The sequence below is a fragment of the Macrotis lagotis genome, chromosome 5, assembly GCF_037893015.1.
Source record: "Macrotis lagotis isolate mMagLag1 chromosome 5, bilby.v1.9.chrom.fasta, whole genome shotgun sequence".
In the NCBI taxonomy this organism is placed as follows: Eukaryota; Metazoa; Chordata; class Mammalia; order Peramelemorphia; family Peramelidae; genus Macrotis; species Macrotis lagotis.
The window spans coordinates 222,465,062-222,481,658 of NC_133662.1; the positions used below are offsets into that span (position 1 = coordinate 222,465,062).

At 40.4% G+C, this 16,597-nt stretch overlaps 1 protein-coding gene across 5 annotated transcripts in view; it reads right to left on the reverse strand.

Moving 5' to 3' along the window:
* VTCN1 (V-set domain containing T cell activation inhibitor 1) overlaps positions 1-16,597 on the reverse strand; it is a 110,357-nt gene that overhangs the window by 29,432 nt on the left and 64,328 nt on the right. For all 5 annotated transcript variants that reach the window (XM_074188548.1, XM_074188547.1, XM_074188546.1 and 2 more), the window contains 3 exons: positions 11,441-11,496; positions 10,753-10,807; positions 9,298-9,362 (listed from right to left, as the gene is read on the reverse strand). In XM_074188548.1, the coding sequence (XP_074044649.1) occupies positions 9,298-9,362; positions 10,753-10,772 (85 nt within the window). In that variant the 5' untranslated portion in view covers positions 10,773-10,807; positions 11,441-11,496. The remainder of the gene's footprint in view (positions 1-9,297; positions 9,363-10,752; positions 10,808-11,440; positions 11,497-16,597) is intronic.

The following is a 16,597-nucleotide window of genomic DNA, read 5'->3' on the forward strand; positions in this document are numbered from 1 at the left end:
AAGCAAGAGAGAGGATCATAAATTGGATCTTTGAATATATGAATATATATAAAAAGGTTTTGCACAAATAGAATTAAGGCAGCCAAAATTGGAAGGAAAACAGGAAATGGGGGGAATTCTTTATAGCAAATTTCTCTGATAAAGGTTTCGTTTCTCAAATTTATATAGAGAAAATTCAACCAAATTTGTAAGAAAAACAGTTGATAAATGGTCAAAGCATATGAACAGTTTTCAGAAGAAATCAAAGCTATCAGTCACACCAAAAAATGCTCTAAATCACTACTGATAAGAGAGATGCATATTAAAACAATTCTGAGGTATTCCTTCATACCTATCAAATTGGCTAAAAAGACAGAAACAGAAAATGATTGATGCTGGAGGGGATGTGGAAAAATAGGAACCCTAATGGACTGTTGGTGGCATTGTGAACTGATCCAACCATCTGGAGAACAATTTGGAATTGGGCCCTAGAGCTACAAAACCATGCGTACCCTTTGACCCAGCAGTACCACTATTCTGAATTCTGAATTAAAAGCATAGTTTTCATATGGTCCAGAAGTTTGTCATATATTATCAGAATTGCTGAAAAGGAATTTGAAAATCTGAGAAGGAAAAGGCTGCCTGCTCCCATCTCTTGCCACTTGAATTAACTTGTACAACTTAGCTGTAAAATGGAGCTAATGAAGTTGTGGATGATAGAGAAACACATTGTAGGTGTGAAGGTGTTGCAATATATCATTGATGAAAAAGTGTAAAATATCATCCAGGAAATAATTAACTAGAAGTACAAAGGACAGCTCCTGTACTCCACTGGTACCTATACAATATTGAGAGATCTTGAGAAGGGCCCCTAGTACATTTAAACTCTCACAAAAGAGTCACAGGAAGACATGAGCAAAAATTGTACATTATGGAAAGTCTGGGTGGATTGAAGGTAATATCTAATAAATAGCATCAAAGATCCATTCAAGTATAAAATGTCAGTTATTCTGTGACTTTCAGTAGCTTCTAATTACATCTGAGACTATAGCTGAATGAAAGACAGCGCTGTAGCTAAGTAACTTACTAAATTCCAAAGTGTTTTTACTTTTGTTCAAAAAAAATGTTATTTACTTATAAAGCAGGTTTTTTTTTAAAAAAATTTACAAGATAACTATTAAAGTAAATGTTTCTTCTGATTACCACCTGCTAGTATGGGCAGATTTTCTTCAAGGGTGACTGTGATTAGCACCTTTTCTTTGACTACACTGAAGTTATTATTATTATTGATTATTATTTATTGGTTTTAGCAAGGCAGTGGGATTAAGCGACTTGCCTAAAGTCACACAACTAGTTAATTCTTAAGTGTCTGGGGCCGGATTTGTACTCAGGTCCTTTTGACTCCAGGGCAGGTACTGTAATCACTGCACCACCTGACTGCCCCCTTTGAAGTTATTGAGAGATAACCCTGGTAATTCTAGGTTTAAAGATCTGGCCTTTCTAAGTCTAGCCTTGCACTGGTACTAGTATACTCGAGAAGTTCTGGAATCTGATTCTTTGAATTCTTATTGCTTTCCTATTAATATTGTCAAAAGAAGATGTCTTGGGATCATCTGCTGTGCATCAAGTTAGATAAGAAATGTAGCTAAAATTCTGAAAGAAGACAAGGTTTTAAAGATATTGGTCCATAGATTTGGACCTTGAATGGTCCTTAAATAGCTATCTAATCCTTTCCCTCCACTCCTCCTCATCTTACTGAGATCTGTGATATAGATGACTTCTCAACATCACATAGGCAAATGACAGAGATGAGTCTTGAACCCATGTTCTCTGACTATAAATTTAGTGTTTTTTCTATTATGCCAGTTTTTTTTACAGCACAGCTAGATCAAGAGAGTAAAGGAAGCAAAATGGAGGGAAAAGAGCAGTGGTCCAGGAAGACACAGAACCAGGCTCTGCTTCTAACCAGTGGTGTGACACTGGTCGGATAAGCTTGCTTCTCGGGACCTCAGTTTCCTCATCTGTAAATGAATGGACTGGACTAGATAATTTTTAATGTTCCTTTCAGTTCTGACATCATTCTATTCATTCTGTCCTGTCCTGTCCTGTCCTGCCCTGTCCTATTTAAGGGAAGAAATTCAGAAACTCCTTCAGATGATAAGATGGAAAGAATACAAAAAGTCCAAGAGAAGAAAAGCAACTCAAACAAGGCTAGCATCCAAAATTGAACAAAATCAAAACATGTCAAGTTGGCATAGGAAAGGTTTGAGACCCTCAAATAATGAGTGTGTATTCCAGAAGAATCCATGTTGGTCTCTACTAAAGTATGAGCAGAAGCAGGTGGTGCCAAGCAAGCAAGCAAGGAAAGCCCCTAGAAGAGGACATAGATGAATATCTCACATAGTATATAAAACCTAGAAGGTTGAGGATGGGGGCAGCTAAGTGGCACAGTAGATAGAGCACTGGTCCTGGAGTCAGGAGGTCCTGAGTTCAAATTCAGTCTCAGACACATCATAATTACCTAGCTGTATGACCTTGGGCAAGTCACTTAACCCCATTGCCTTGCAAAAACTAAAAAAAAAGTTGGGGATGAGAAGAAGAGGGCATGGGCAGTTCTGGGATCAGTCTGTGGCCTCAAAAGATCCTGAACAGGTGACATAGGTAGGATGATTAGCAATAGGTGGAACATCTGAAGAGAACAACCACGGGACTAAAAACTTGGTAGAATTCAGTTCAGCAAACATTTTTTAATGTGCAGGATACAGTGTTGTGTGTGTGATATGGATATACAGTTTTAAAAATGACCTATACCTGACTTGAAAGAACCTGTGATCTATACAGGGTGGGAAGAATATGACATGTACACAACACATGATGAGCACAAAGGAACAATTCATTCAAAATATTTTAAAATGTGTGGAGGGAAAGACAATCTCATCTTGGGGAGGGACTGGTTTCAAAGAGTTTCATCATGGATATTTGAAGAAAATGGACATGGAAAGTATGAGATTATTAATTCCGATAACTGTGACTGAGACAAAATTATTTAATTTGCCCAGACTTTAGTTTCTCATCTATAAAATGAGAGCATTAGATTAGTTGACCCTTTCCCCTCTTAATCTCTGATCTTATGACCTCTTAAAATGAATGGAAAAGCCCTTTCTTTCAGGATCTACAAAATCCTCCTAAAGCCATTCTTAAAACCTTTCTGTTGATGAAAAAATAAAGACATCTATTTTCACTATGGGAAAAAAAAATGAGGGCATAGAGAGACTACTTGGCCCAATCAGAGAGAGCATAGACTGTTGAATTTAGAAAAGGAAGTTCTAGTCCAAGCAGAACCTGGGTTGTGGAACCTTGGCAAGGTGATCATTTGCTCTGTTGCTCAGTTTCTTCATTTGTCCAATAACTATAATATCTCAGGTTCTCCTAGACCTAGAGGGTCACCCAAGAAAGAAGACAAATATAAAAGTATTTTGCATACATTTTAAAACATTAGGTGACCATTGTGGCCTTATTTGATCCTCATTGGGGGTTTTAACCAGTAAGAGCTCAGATGTCCTGCCTCTGTGTTTAGGAAGCTAGAATAGTAGAAGAGAAGAGGAGGCTAGGTGGCACAGTGGATAGAGCACCAGCCCTGGAGTCAGGAGTACCTTGGTTCAAATCCAGTCTCAAACACTTAATAATTACCTAGCTGTGTGGCCTTGGGCAAACCACTTAACCCCATTTGCCTTACAAAAACCTAAAAAGTAGAAGGGAGTTTTATATATCTTTTTATCTAGTCTCCTTATTTTTTTTTTTTTGTTGGGGAACCTAAGATCTGCAGTTAAGGTCCAGAGAAATTAAATGATTTGGCCACAGCCACATAAAATATTAGCAGGGGTAGGATTTGAACCCAAGTTTTCTGACTAATAGTATGCTCTCTAATATATCATATTATCATTATCTCGCAGTTAGGAATTAATAAAGAATGAAGCAAAGACAAAACTATTTCAAAGGCAACAAAACATGCATTGATGAATGAATTTTCACCTAATGCAAACTTGAAAAGCTGAGAACACTATGTAAATTCCTGCCCCCTGATTACTTAGGGGAAGCTGGTCTTTCTCTGACCATTTCACTGATGATTATCTCATTTGGAGGGTATGGAGCAAGGAAAAGAAAAGATGAGATTCAGTTCACAATCTGAAGCTACCCTGAAAGGGGAACCCAAGAGGTCATGAAGAAGAGACAGCTCCTCTGTCATAAGATTCTTGTGGCATTCTTCAGACACACACACACAAAAAAAGACTCTTCTGAATTATTTGGGCATTTTGCTGCTGAGAGCAGCAAGAAAAAAATCCATGCTGATATTTGGTCTTTCCATAATATATTCCTTGAATTGTTTTTGCTGAACTGCATACTTTGTGAAATAATTTATATGAGTAACAATTATGAACAATTGGAACTTCTCTGACAGCTTAACAGAGAACAGATGCACTGAATCTAGGCCTCCAGAGGTGCATTTGAGAGATTTTGTTCAGTTTGGTGGTCATTCCTTGCACTGATTAAAAGCTTTTCCCAAATCAGAAATCTGCCTTGGGGCCCTTGCTCCTTTCCCTATGCCTTTAAATAAAGACCGAATGATGAATAATCAATAACTGACCACAGTGAGCAATGTTCCAAGACATTTCCTGTAGAAAATCACGAGGAAAATGGTAGTATATGGGGTGGTAGAAATGGCAATGGTCTTGGAATGGAAAGGGTTGGATTCAAACCTCAACTCTTGTCACTTATTTGCCGTCATAACATGTGACTCATTTTACATCCTAGAGCCCCAGTTTCCTCATCTGTAAAACAGGAATAATTATACCTTAATGACCTACCTCACGGGGTTGTTTATAAGACTCAGAAGAGATGGTGTTTATATTAAGCACTCTGTAATGTTATGAAAATGTAAGCTATCATCATCATCATCATTATAACGATTAAATCGAGGCCAATTTCTGGTTCCATTCTGCCAAAGGTGACAATGGGAGTAGGAAATAGTTGGGGCCACCAAAACCAGAGACGCTGAAGAAACTAGTTGATGAAAGAGAAGGAGAAATGCCTATCCCCATCAATTCTTATTATAATAATGAAGCAAATATTACTAAGAGGAAACATCTGTCAATTTGAGGGTAATGTAGCTATGCATAGCAGGAGTTTATAAAGAACCAGCCATGCTGGACAAAAGCAGATTGCTTTTTGGATAAAAACAGGCAATTAGTAGAACTTATGAAAAGAGTGAAATGGTAATGATGTATCTCAATTTCAGTTATAGTGCTACTCACCAAATTAATTTAAATGAGTTGGCCATGAGCCCACAGGTAGGAAATGAACTGAAACTTCTTAGAGCGGACATAATGATTGAAAACGGGTACCTGTAGTGAGCCATAGGATGTGCTGTGGGCTTGGGCCCCATTTACTGTTTTCATTAATACTGTGGCAGATGGGATGAACATCAATGTTAATTAAATCTAAAGATATCAGGAGAAGGAGCAAAAACAAATACGAACTTTTTTGCAAGGGTGCCCAACACAGTGTCTCTACATGGTAAGAACTCAAATGCATATTTGTTCAATTTATTAGAATTCTTTGCCAAGTATTGGGGATAGTCCCTGCCCACCACCCTTGTTCAGGTCTTTCTCTTGCCTGTACTATTACAATGGTCTCCTTGCATCCAGTTTCTTTATCTTATCGTAGAAGCTGTGGTGCAATGGTTAGAGTCCTGGGTTCAAATACCACCTCTTACACTTTGTAGCTGGGAAGTCATAGGCACATCACAATGTTTGGTTTTTTTTTTTGTTTTTGTTTTTAGGTTTTTTTGCAAGGCAGTGGGGTTAAGTGGCTTGTCCAAGGCCACACAGCTAGGTAATCATTAAGTATCTGAGGTCACATTTGAACTCAGGTCCTCCCGACTCCAGGGCCGGTGCTCTATCCACCGAGCCACCTAGCTGCCCCCCCCCCAGTTTCTTATTCTAGAAAATGAGACATGGAAGTTCCTTTCTAATTCTAAGACAATGAACCTATGTCTATATGACTGCCAAATTAATTTTACCAAAGCTCAGGCCTGACCATCTCCCTCCCCTGCACAAGAAGCTTCCAGAACTCCCTATTGCTTCTAGGATACAGTGTAAGCATTTAGGGCCCATCACAATCTGGTTCCAGTCTATCTTCTCACATTTCTCATTGCTCAACCTTGGGTTACGGCCCATTGGGCTGACTTGAAGCTCCGCTGCCCAGTGACTGGGTCTCTCCTTTCTGGGCTTAGGACAGGTATCCCTGGGTCTTGCAGTATTGCCTTTCTCGACCTCTGCTTCTTGGATTCCTAGCATTATTCTAGGTTCCACCGAAGGAGCACCTCCAACACGGTGCCTATCCTGATCCCCCACTACCCCTGTTAGTACCCTTCCAACCTCCAAAGATATTTGGTGTTTACTTTGCAGATACCTGCTTGGGGACATGTTATTTATTTCTACTCAGTAAAACATAAGCTTGTGGACAGGGACTTCTTGCTTGTTTTTATGTGTTTCTTGCCTTGCATTGGACAAATGCTTGGCATGTTTTAGAAACTTAAGAAACATTTGTTGAAGAGAGCAAATATGGGCATGAACTAGCTTGAGTATTTCACTAATTTCCATTCAAGTATAGAGAAGACTCCCCTCAACCTAGCAATTGGGAGGGTCCTCTGGGAGGATTTCTGGAAAGACAAGGTCAAGAAAGACACAGGATGAGAAGGTATGGGTGAGTTGTGCTTTTCACTGATGTGGGAATTACCCACCCACACCCAGGAAATCAAGACTTCTTTAGAATGTTGAAGGCCACTTGGTACAATGCTGGACCTGATCTCTCAGTCACTATTACTAGAATATTTCATATCCCAATTCATTTACTATTATTATTATTCTTGTCCATGTCACTTAATCTCTTCAGTTTCCTCTTCCTTGATGGCACTTCCCAATGTTGTTGTGAGGATCAAATGAGATAATATGTGTAAAGTGCTCTTCAAAGCCAACAGTGCTATATAAATGCGAGCTACTATTAAGTGAAGTTATTTGTTCCAACAAAGGACACTCATATTCAAATTGTCAAAGCCAGTAATGGTTCAAAAGGATATGCAATATAGGATACGTGTTATGTATTATGTGGAGGATATACAAATATATAGAAATATAAATATACATACACACACACACACACACACACACACACACACACACACACACACACACATATATATATACAGTTGTTTGTCCATTCTCAAGACCCTGGCATCAGGGAGGTGACACCATGACATTGTACTTAAAGGGAGGGTGGGGCTGCGCAAGCCTCACTTTCTATATGTCAAGAAGAAAGATGAAGTAGTTCAAACTGATGTGGAATAGCAACCACCTAAGAAGCCAATTGGTGATCTAAGGATCAAAAAGAAGGCTTGAATTCGCTTCAGAATTCCCAGTAGCCGAGCTCTTTAGACAATGTTCGCTAAATAAAGTTTTGCCAATTTAGTGCCAAATATTTACAGTTGTTACAGTGACCTCATTATTCCCAGACTTGGATGAGGAAGGGGAGGGGAGCTTAAGACATCTTAGCATTTGCTAATTGCAGAGAGATTTTGATGCTCTCAATTGCTTTGGCACTGAAGAAAAATTCATCTTTTTAATACCACTATTTTCTGGGTGATGGTCTATGTTTTCAAATCATGATCACAAAAGGACTAAAATTGGAAACAATTCAAAGGGCAGTGAAAAAAACAGATTGGGGTATAAGTAGACTATCATACATTATCTGGGACTAACTTCAAAGAAAAAGTTGAGGGAAATGTATTATTGAGGATGTATGATTAGGAAAAAGAGATGGGCCAGCCATATAAGAAGAATAAAAGAGAATAAAGACATGCCAAGGGGCAGCTAGGAGGTGCAATGGATAAGGCACCAGCCCTGGAGTCAGGAGTACCTGAGTTCAAATCTGGCCTCAGACACTTAATAATTACCTAGCTGTGTGGCCTTGGGCGAGTCAGTTAACCCCATTGCCTGGCAAAAATTAAAAAAAAAAAGACATGCCAAGTAATAAATTAGTCTTCTCAGGTTATAAACAGAACTAGACATGCACATCCCACAAAAGATTTATGTGTAAAATTTGCATGTAAATTTAAAAATGGGACATTGCATCATTATAATCTATGCTAAGCACTAGGAATTTAAATAAAGACAAAAGACAGTCCCTGCCCTCAAGGACCCTACAATCCGGTGGGCCGGCCAGCTGATGGGATCACCAGAAGTAAGACCTGTAACAGCTGCTGTGGGAAAGAGAAACCCTCGACTGAGTCGCCATCATTGGAACAAATGCATTCCCACACCACTGTCATCCTCAAGAGTGGAGACTTCAGTTTAAGGGATGAAGGAACAGCTTTTGTCACAGATTGTGGGAGGGGATGAGCAGCTCAGAACCCGTCGTCCACCTGAATCAGACCCCAAATTAATATTATGTTCAGTTCTGTATCAGACATCTTAGACAAGCTCAACCCCAGACCCAGGAGGGGAACTGAAGGATGGTGGGGAGAGGGGATCTGGAAACGATTTCCATATGGCAGCCAGTTAAAAGGGTTGTTGATTTTTAGCCTGGAGAAGACCCAGAGAAGCTAGCAATAATTTTCTATAAGTATCTGAAGGATTGGCATGTGAGCAGTGAGATTAGTTCTATTTGGCTTTGGAGGCAGACCCAGGAGCAATGGAGGAATGCTGAAGAGAGAAGCAGATTTGGGCCTTGTGGAAGGAAATATTTCTGATAGATTCATTCCTGATTGAGGTATTAAACATTGGCCTAGACAACCTCTGGAGTCTCCCCCAAGACACCAAGACATGGGCTGCACTAGGGGGCAAAGGAAAAGCAGGAACTGTTTGCCAGTTTGCACAGTTCAGATTCTTTGACTGCTAACGTGAGTGTCAGATGCTTCAGAGAAAATAACCGGTCCACCAGAAGGGAAAGATGACTTTCTGTAACTCAAAGCATACGACACATTCAGAAACCAGTCATCCACACTGTGGCAGCAGCTGTTCCTGACACGCCACAGTGGCCACAGTGAGCTTTGCCTTTGTCTAAAAAAGGGAACAAAGACTAAGAACTGTTAAAGACATGGGAGGCAGCTTCACTGTCAAACCTCTAGCCTCCCCCGGTCACACGCTTGGTCAAGTGGCCTAGACCCCTTTCCTGGAGAGGGTGGTGGCTCCCAGGAGGGCTAGACCTAAGAAGAAGATGGTTGGAAGAATGCTTCGGATCCTAATTCAACCGATCACATACCTGAAATGCCAAAGCCGATGATGAGTGCGATTGCTCCGGCCAGAATGATGATGATGCTAATGATGCTATAGGAAAAAGAGAAATAAGGGATTATTTGAAGGACTTTATCATCCCAATGATAGATCTCTGCAGCTCGGGTACCTTCCAGAAAGGACTATGAGGCAGGCCTAGCCCGGCTCCAGGGAACTCCCGGCTCCTGTCATAAGGACAGGGCTACCCTACTGTTCTGTTGGGGTCGGTTCATGCAGGGTACAGAGGTATGGGCGGAGCTGCCCTGGCAGTGCCACCTACCCTCGCGCATACTTATTTGTTCCTGGCGATTCAAACACTCCCCACACCCACACCAAGTTGATTAAATAGAACAAGAACAACAAAACACAAGGAGGCAAAGGATGGTACTGAAGAGAGAAGGAAGCACCGGAAGCCCTGAATGAGTCTCATTGTCTGCAGCTCCCCAGGCACTCCGGTGCCTGCCCACCCCAGATGGACAACAGACCTCCAGGACAGAGCCTGAGTATCCAGCTAGCTCCCTTGGGGAGGTGGGGGGAATCAGTGATCATTAGGAATGTAGGGACTGCCCCAGCACAGTTTACTGATATGGAGACGGCAGCTCATCTGCTCATTTCCCAGAAGAACCAAAAGCAGCCCATTCACCACCTCCTCCTTCCCCCCTGTTCCCCAACAACTTAAATGCTCTTTAATCTAAGTGTGTGTGAACAGCTGGTCCAAGGTGGCCAGGGCCAGGGAGGGTGGTCCACCTTGGATGTACTCTTGTCCTTTGGTTTTGAGTCATGGACTGTTAGAACCAGGAGGGACTTTACCCTGCCTAAGACCATAGAGTCAGGAAAAACCTTTGGTGGCGGGGAGGGGAAGGGGAAAGGAAGGGTGGGTGGGTAGCTAATTTGACATGCTCATTTTACAGATCAGGAAATTGAGACCCAAGCAACTTGCCCAAGGTTGCATGGCTACTTGGTGGCAGAACCAAAACCAGAACCTGGCAGTTTGCTAGAAGTATTTTCTTAAGTGTTATCAGAAAATCAGAAACAAAGGACCCTTGAGGCACAGAAGCCATGCCTTGGAAGATCAGATGACAGTCCCACAGAATCTCCTCTGCTGTGGGGTCTCATGCAGAAGGGCTTCCCTCCAGGCCCCACCATGTCTCTCTGGTGACCTTTATTTCTCTCCCTAGTCGCATTTAGCAGAGATTAACGACTCCATAGGGCTTGCCTTCCTTCCACCCCATCAGTCCACTTAAGTATTCCCAGTGCCCGCTTGGTGTCATGCTTGGGAGATACAAAGCCTTTGGAATGTCTCCTGCCCTCAGGGAGTTTGGATTCTACTGGGGCAATGCAGCAGGGAGATGGCAAGTCAAGGAAGTTACAACAGTTTGGTGGGGAGGGAAGAGATGGAGATGGTAACATTGGCCTCGTCCTTGGAATCTTGCTCCTCTCCTACCTGTCTTCCCATGATGCCATAGTTGGATTGATTTATGAGGTTGCTTCCAAAGAACCTAAGCAAGGGGAAAGGGGGAAGACAAATGAATTGGAGTTAATTAAAAAAAAAACCAAACCCAAAACCAAAAGTGACAGTAGGGTATGTGCTAGTGTTTTGTTTTATTTTTTTCATTTAGGAAAGTTAGTTTAGTCTACTGGTGCAATTTTATTAGAGTGGACACTCTCCCTTAAGGGAAGAGGGAAGGTGATGAATTGCTTTTAGAATCTGGCACTTGAAGTTTACAAACTGTATATAGCTCACTGGACTCGGTTCTTAGTCTGGCCAGTCAATGAATCGAGCTAAATTTGTGCAATAAAGAAAATTCTGAATTTTAGAGATTAAGATAAATGTCTTTATATATAGGAAACTGAGGAATGCCCAAATATTGATTTTTCTACTTGTTTCCATTTTATTTTGATTATCTTCCATTCTTTTATAAATATACTTGTATTAAACTTGGATTTAGTGGATTATAAATTGTCATTGGAAGAAAGTTGAATTTTGATGTGATTCTAATATGGTTCATTTTATAATGTGTGTGTGGTGGGGGAGGCCATAACTGGCCTTCCTTCTGGACATGAAGGAACAAAGGCAGTAAAACAACAGGATACAGGTTGGCCTCAATCTTCTGGGTCTCCAGGATCTGTACCTCTCTGGATAGGAAAGCTGTATCCTCAAAAATGTGGTCTTGCAGACTCCTAGTTCCTGTTAGGAAAGAAATAAGACCAATGGGTAGGGGAAGGTGGAAGCATATTTATGATTCCTCCCTCCTGGGTGATTTTCTAGCAGTTTAAAATTAGTTCTCTCAAGTTATTGTCAATGAGGTTCAACCAGGGCCATTTCACTTGGAAATCACTTGGAAGTACTGGATTGAAAAGTGGCAACTCTTGTGAACAAAAGCCCTTTGGGGGGAGTTTGTGTTATAACTGGGATCTAGATTCATGCTCTTAACTATAATAGATCATGGGGATAAGTCTAAAGGGGAATATAAAGAGAATGGAGGACCCAATAAGTAGAAAGAAAGAGGAAATGCCCTTTGGGATCAATGATACCAAGTGATACCAGTAGAAAATTGACCTTCATAAGGAGAACCATTCCAACTACTGAGACTGGCAAAAGATGTGGAAAGGCTTTAGGAGAGGCAGAAAGAGTAGGGACAGATTATGATGATGAGAAGGAACAGCTCTGCTGTGTTAGAGGAGGTCATTTCAAACATTTATTGGGTTTGCATTATGTGAAAAGTGCTGTGCAAGACCTTAGGGAGGAGACAAAGCGGGAGCCATGTGTCATATAAAATGAGAGCACTGGATTCTGAGTTGAAAAATCTCAACTGAAGTCTCTGCCACCACTGATTACGAACACTTTGACTATGGGCAATAGATTGCACCTCTCTGGGCTTCAGAATTCTCTAGAATTAAGATACGATTGCCTTTCTTACAGGATTGTTGTGAAGGTTCATTGTGTAGCACCTCATATGTATATGATACTTTAAGGTTTACCAGGCCTCCTTACATAGATTAGTACTTCATTGTATGCTCCCAATAACTTTGTGAAGTACATGCTATTACCACCTCCATCCTTGAACACTGAACATACTTGAACAGATTCACAGAAGTTAAGGAACTTTCTTGGAACACAAAGCTAGTGAAATGAAAGGGGTGGAATTTTATTTTTGATTGGAAGTGCAGTATTCTGTCTATTGAAGTGAAATGAGGTAACACATGTACTATGTTCTGAAAACCTTAGGACACTCTATAGACGCAAGCTATGATAATGCTGATGATATCATATGCTGATATATGGTGGGGGTTACTTTTCAGTAGAGCTCAAGATTAACTATGTTATTTTTGTTTAAGGCTGCATTCCTTCATTCCTTTTTCCCCTCCTTTTTTCTTCCTTCATTTCTTTCCTCTCTCTTCTTCATTCATTTTTGCCTTTCTTCCCATGCTTCTCTCTCTCTCTCTCTCTCTCTCTCTCTCTCTTTCTCTCTCTCTCTTATTCTCTCATTATTTCATTCTCTTTCTTTCTTCTTTCTTTCATTCTCTCCTTTCCTTTCCCTGGTTGAAAATTTTTTTTTCAACAGTATTTATAACCTCCAATCACCTAGACTATGAAACAAATGGTCCTGAATCACATCTGGGAAAAGACCCATTAACAAAGGATGCTACTTAAGTGAGGATGAGGTTCCATTCTGCCAGGTAGAACCATTTCATCCCACATTGCAATGGTTATTCATTCCCAAAGAGAAGGAACCCTTCTGCTATCTTATTATAGATTGTCTTCAGCAGCTTCTTCTATCATTTCGGGCCTTAGTGTATGATGGTTTCATGCATCTAAAGTAGCAAAACTCCTCAGAATCACATATCCTTGAATATTTCTACTAGTTGGGCATTGTTTGGCCTAGTCTCCACAGAATTTTTTTTCTTTGGTCTACCTCAATGGATTATCTCTGCTTAACCACTCCTGAGAGATTGCTGGCCACTACTCATTGATCATGAGATAGTTTACCTTTGAAGACCTTGGAATCATCATCCTGACTTGCAAGGAGTCAATGATTCAGCTACAAAGAAAAGATAAGGGTGATTCTCTAAGATCTTGGGATATCCCCATTTGAATGGCAGGAGATATCCTTTCCAATGCAGCTCTGAATGAGGATCCCTAATCAGGACTGTCCTGAAAAAGGTTCAGATTACTGATTTGGTTAACACTGCTGACTATTTTGTCCTCAATCCTGTCTATAAGGGATTCTGCATTTGGGGATTGGGAGGTCACCATAATATAAACTTTGTAATTTAGTTTGCCTCTCCTAACTTCAAATCCAAGATAGACCAAAGATGATGACTCCACTATTGTCTTCAAGTATATTTTCTAGGTATCTGTTATAGATTCATGGCTTCATGTTTGTTTGTGAGGTCAGATGACTTATTTTAAAAATAATGTAAAAAACTTGCAAGGAGCCCCAGAGGTTGCATTTTTGTATATTATCAGTGAAAGAACAGAATGTTTTAGTCTGAATGGCAAGTGTTAGCTACATACAGTCCCCAAGACCAAAATGATTCTACCATGCCCTGTTTTCCTCATTTCTTCCAGTTATAATTTGAAGACAGCATAGTATAGTGGAAAGAAAACTCGCTCCAGAGTCAGAGGTCCTAGGTTCAGATTTTTCCTAAGATATTACTATATACATGAGCTTGGTCATGTCTCTTAGTCTTCCTAGGTCTCAGTATCCTTATACTTATAAAATAAGGAGATCAGACTAGATGACCTGTGAAGTCCCTTCCATTCTTTGATAAGAATGGATAATAAGATCCAAAGAACGACAAGATCTTTGATCTTATTCTTTCAATATTTCTAATTGACTAGGATCTTCACATATCATATTGATACGTTTGTAAGGGTTCCAGCTCCTTTGTCTATCTTAGAATTAAACTGAAAAGCACCTAACTCTCCTGGACCACTCGGGACTAGCCTAGAAAATTCTGAGCAGGTTCCTTGACTTTATTGTGGATTCTGCAATATCTCTCAGGAACCCTGGGTTGTGAGGCGGAGAAACTGCAACCTCAGTATCCTTTTATCTATTAAATTGGTTTGTCCACTATCAATAAACCTCATAATTAGATCAGCTGAATATAATATGGATCTGTCTCTCTATAATGAATTGCATGACTGGACTAGTCGACCTAACCATCCCCTGTCCTATGATAGCATTAAGACATTTGCCTAGTATACGTCCCTTGGTTCCAGTCCTTTTTATCTTTTAATAAGTTCCTCAGTCATGCTAGGATCATTTAATGTTTATTTTGGATTGGTATTTCCTTGGGAGATAACTTAGTTTAATTAAGAAGTATCAATAATCAGAACAGCTGAACCCATCATATAGCTATTCTCTGCTGCCTACAGAGACATCAAGGTTTGGGAAGATGCAAAGAAAAATGCTGCTTTCCCCTGTTCTCCTCCATTGATTGGTTTTTATTTTCCTAATAAAAAGAATTTGACTTAGATACTTACTCATCATCTTTCTCCTCTCCCCTCCAACCTACTCTTTCTCCTGAATTGTCTTCTTCTTTTGATGGCACTACTACTCACCCAATTCATGTTTATCTCTTTGCCCCATTTCCCCTCCTTTTTAGACCATCTGATTGCCACATCCTGGGGATTCAACCTCCACAATAGATCTTATATCTGCTGTCATTGCCATCACACTCATTTGAGTAGTTCTTGCCCTGATTATTGTAGCAACCTTCTCACTGGACTTCTTGCTTCTAGTCTTTACCATCCATATGTCATGCAACTGCCAAAGCACACTTGGATTTTTTTGAGTCCAGATTCAGGACTTTAATGTAGTGTAGTTATTGTCATTAAATTTCACCTCTTTAGATTGAGCTCATTAGTTCAATTGTTTATTTTAAGGGGTGGAGTAATCTTTTGAGGTCTGCATTCTATCACCCAAAATATTAGCTATTTTTATCCCTTCAGAAATATCCTTTCATCTTCAAATTAGACAATGATGACATCAATATCTTCAAACAGGATAGAATAAAGAGCAGATCCCTTGTGATTACTTCAAGAGACATTCTTCCAGAGGTGGATAATTTATTCTCTTCTCTTTGCTAGTCATGAATCCCCCTTTGATGTATTTTAATCTATCCCCTTATTTCATCATATTTGCTTTTCTTATTTTTTAAGTTTTTGGAGGTTTTTTTTGCAAGGCAATGGGGTTAAGTGGCTTGCCCAAGGCCACACAGCTAAGCAATTATTAAGTGTCTGAGGCTGGATTTGAATTCAGGGACTCCTGACTCCAGGGTTGGTGCTCTATTCACTGTGCTACCTAGCCACCCCACCATATTTTCTAAAGGGAGATTGTCCAGATTTTTAGCAATGCCAATGCACAGAGAGAGTGAGGAGGAAGTGGGGCTAAGCAGCCCCTGACATGAGACAACCCTCTGAGGGAAGAAGCTGTGGTCCTAGTGGAGAATGTTGCCATGAGCACCTTTCCTGGTTGCTCTCTGCTTATTTGGGGAAAGGCTTCTTTGACCCAGTGGAACATCTTTTTGCCCCTCTCCTTATCTAGGAAGACTTTTTTCCTTTAGGTCCTACCCCTCCTCACCAGTTTGTGTTGTCCTCATCAAATCATCATTGATTAAGAGCCTGCTTTGTGCAGGTAGGCTCCCTGTGCTAGGTGCCAGGGAATACAGAGACAAAGAATGAACCCATCCCTATGCCCAAGGAGCTTGTTGCCTCGGTGTGTACATAAATACACAATTAACACGGCAGTGTATTTTCAGAAACAGTACTAATGCTTGACGGATCAGAAAAAGCTTTAGGGAGGAAGTGGAAGAGAAAATAGTTGCTGGCACACACACACACACACACACACATATACACAAACACAGTCACTTTATAAAACACTTAAAATTTACTCCTTGTACCAACCCTATTGATATCTCCAGTTTATGGATTAGATGAAGAGAAGGTACTTGATTTGCAACATCACATAGCTAGTATCTGGGGCAGCACTCAAACTCATGTTTTTCTGACTTTTAAGGCCAACCCTTTACCTTTTAGGTCACCCAATTGCCTAGATGACACAATTGAAAGAATAACTAATAAGCCTCTTTGACTGAAGTCCAGAGTCAGGGATTCAATAAACATTTATGAGCGTTCACATCACATCCCTGGCAGAAATCCACATGTGATATTTTTACAGCATTCCCCTAATCTATTAATCCTGTCACAGGAAAATTAAATTACGATCCCATGACCTGTTCTTAGTAACCCATGCTGGCTTCTGGATAGCACTTTCTAA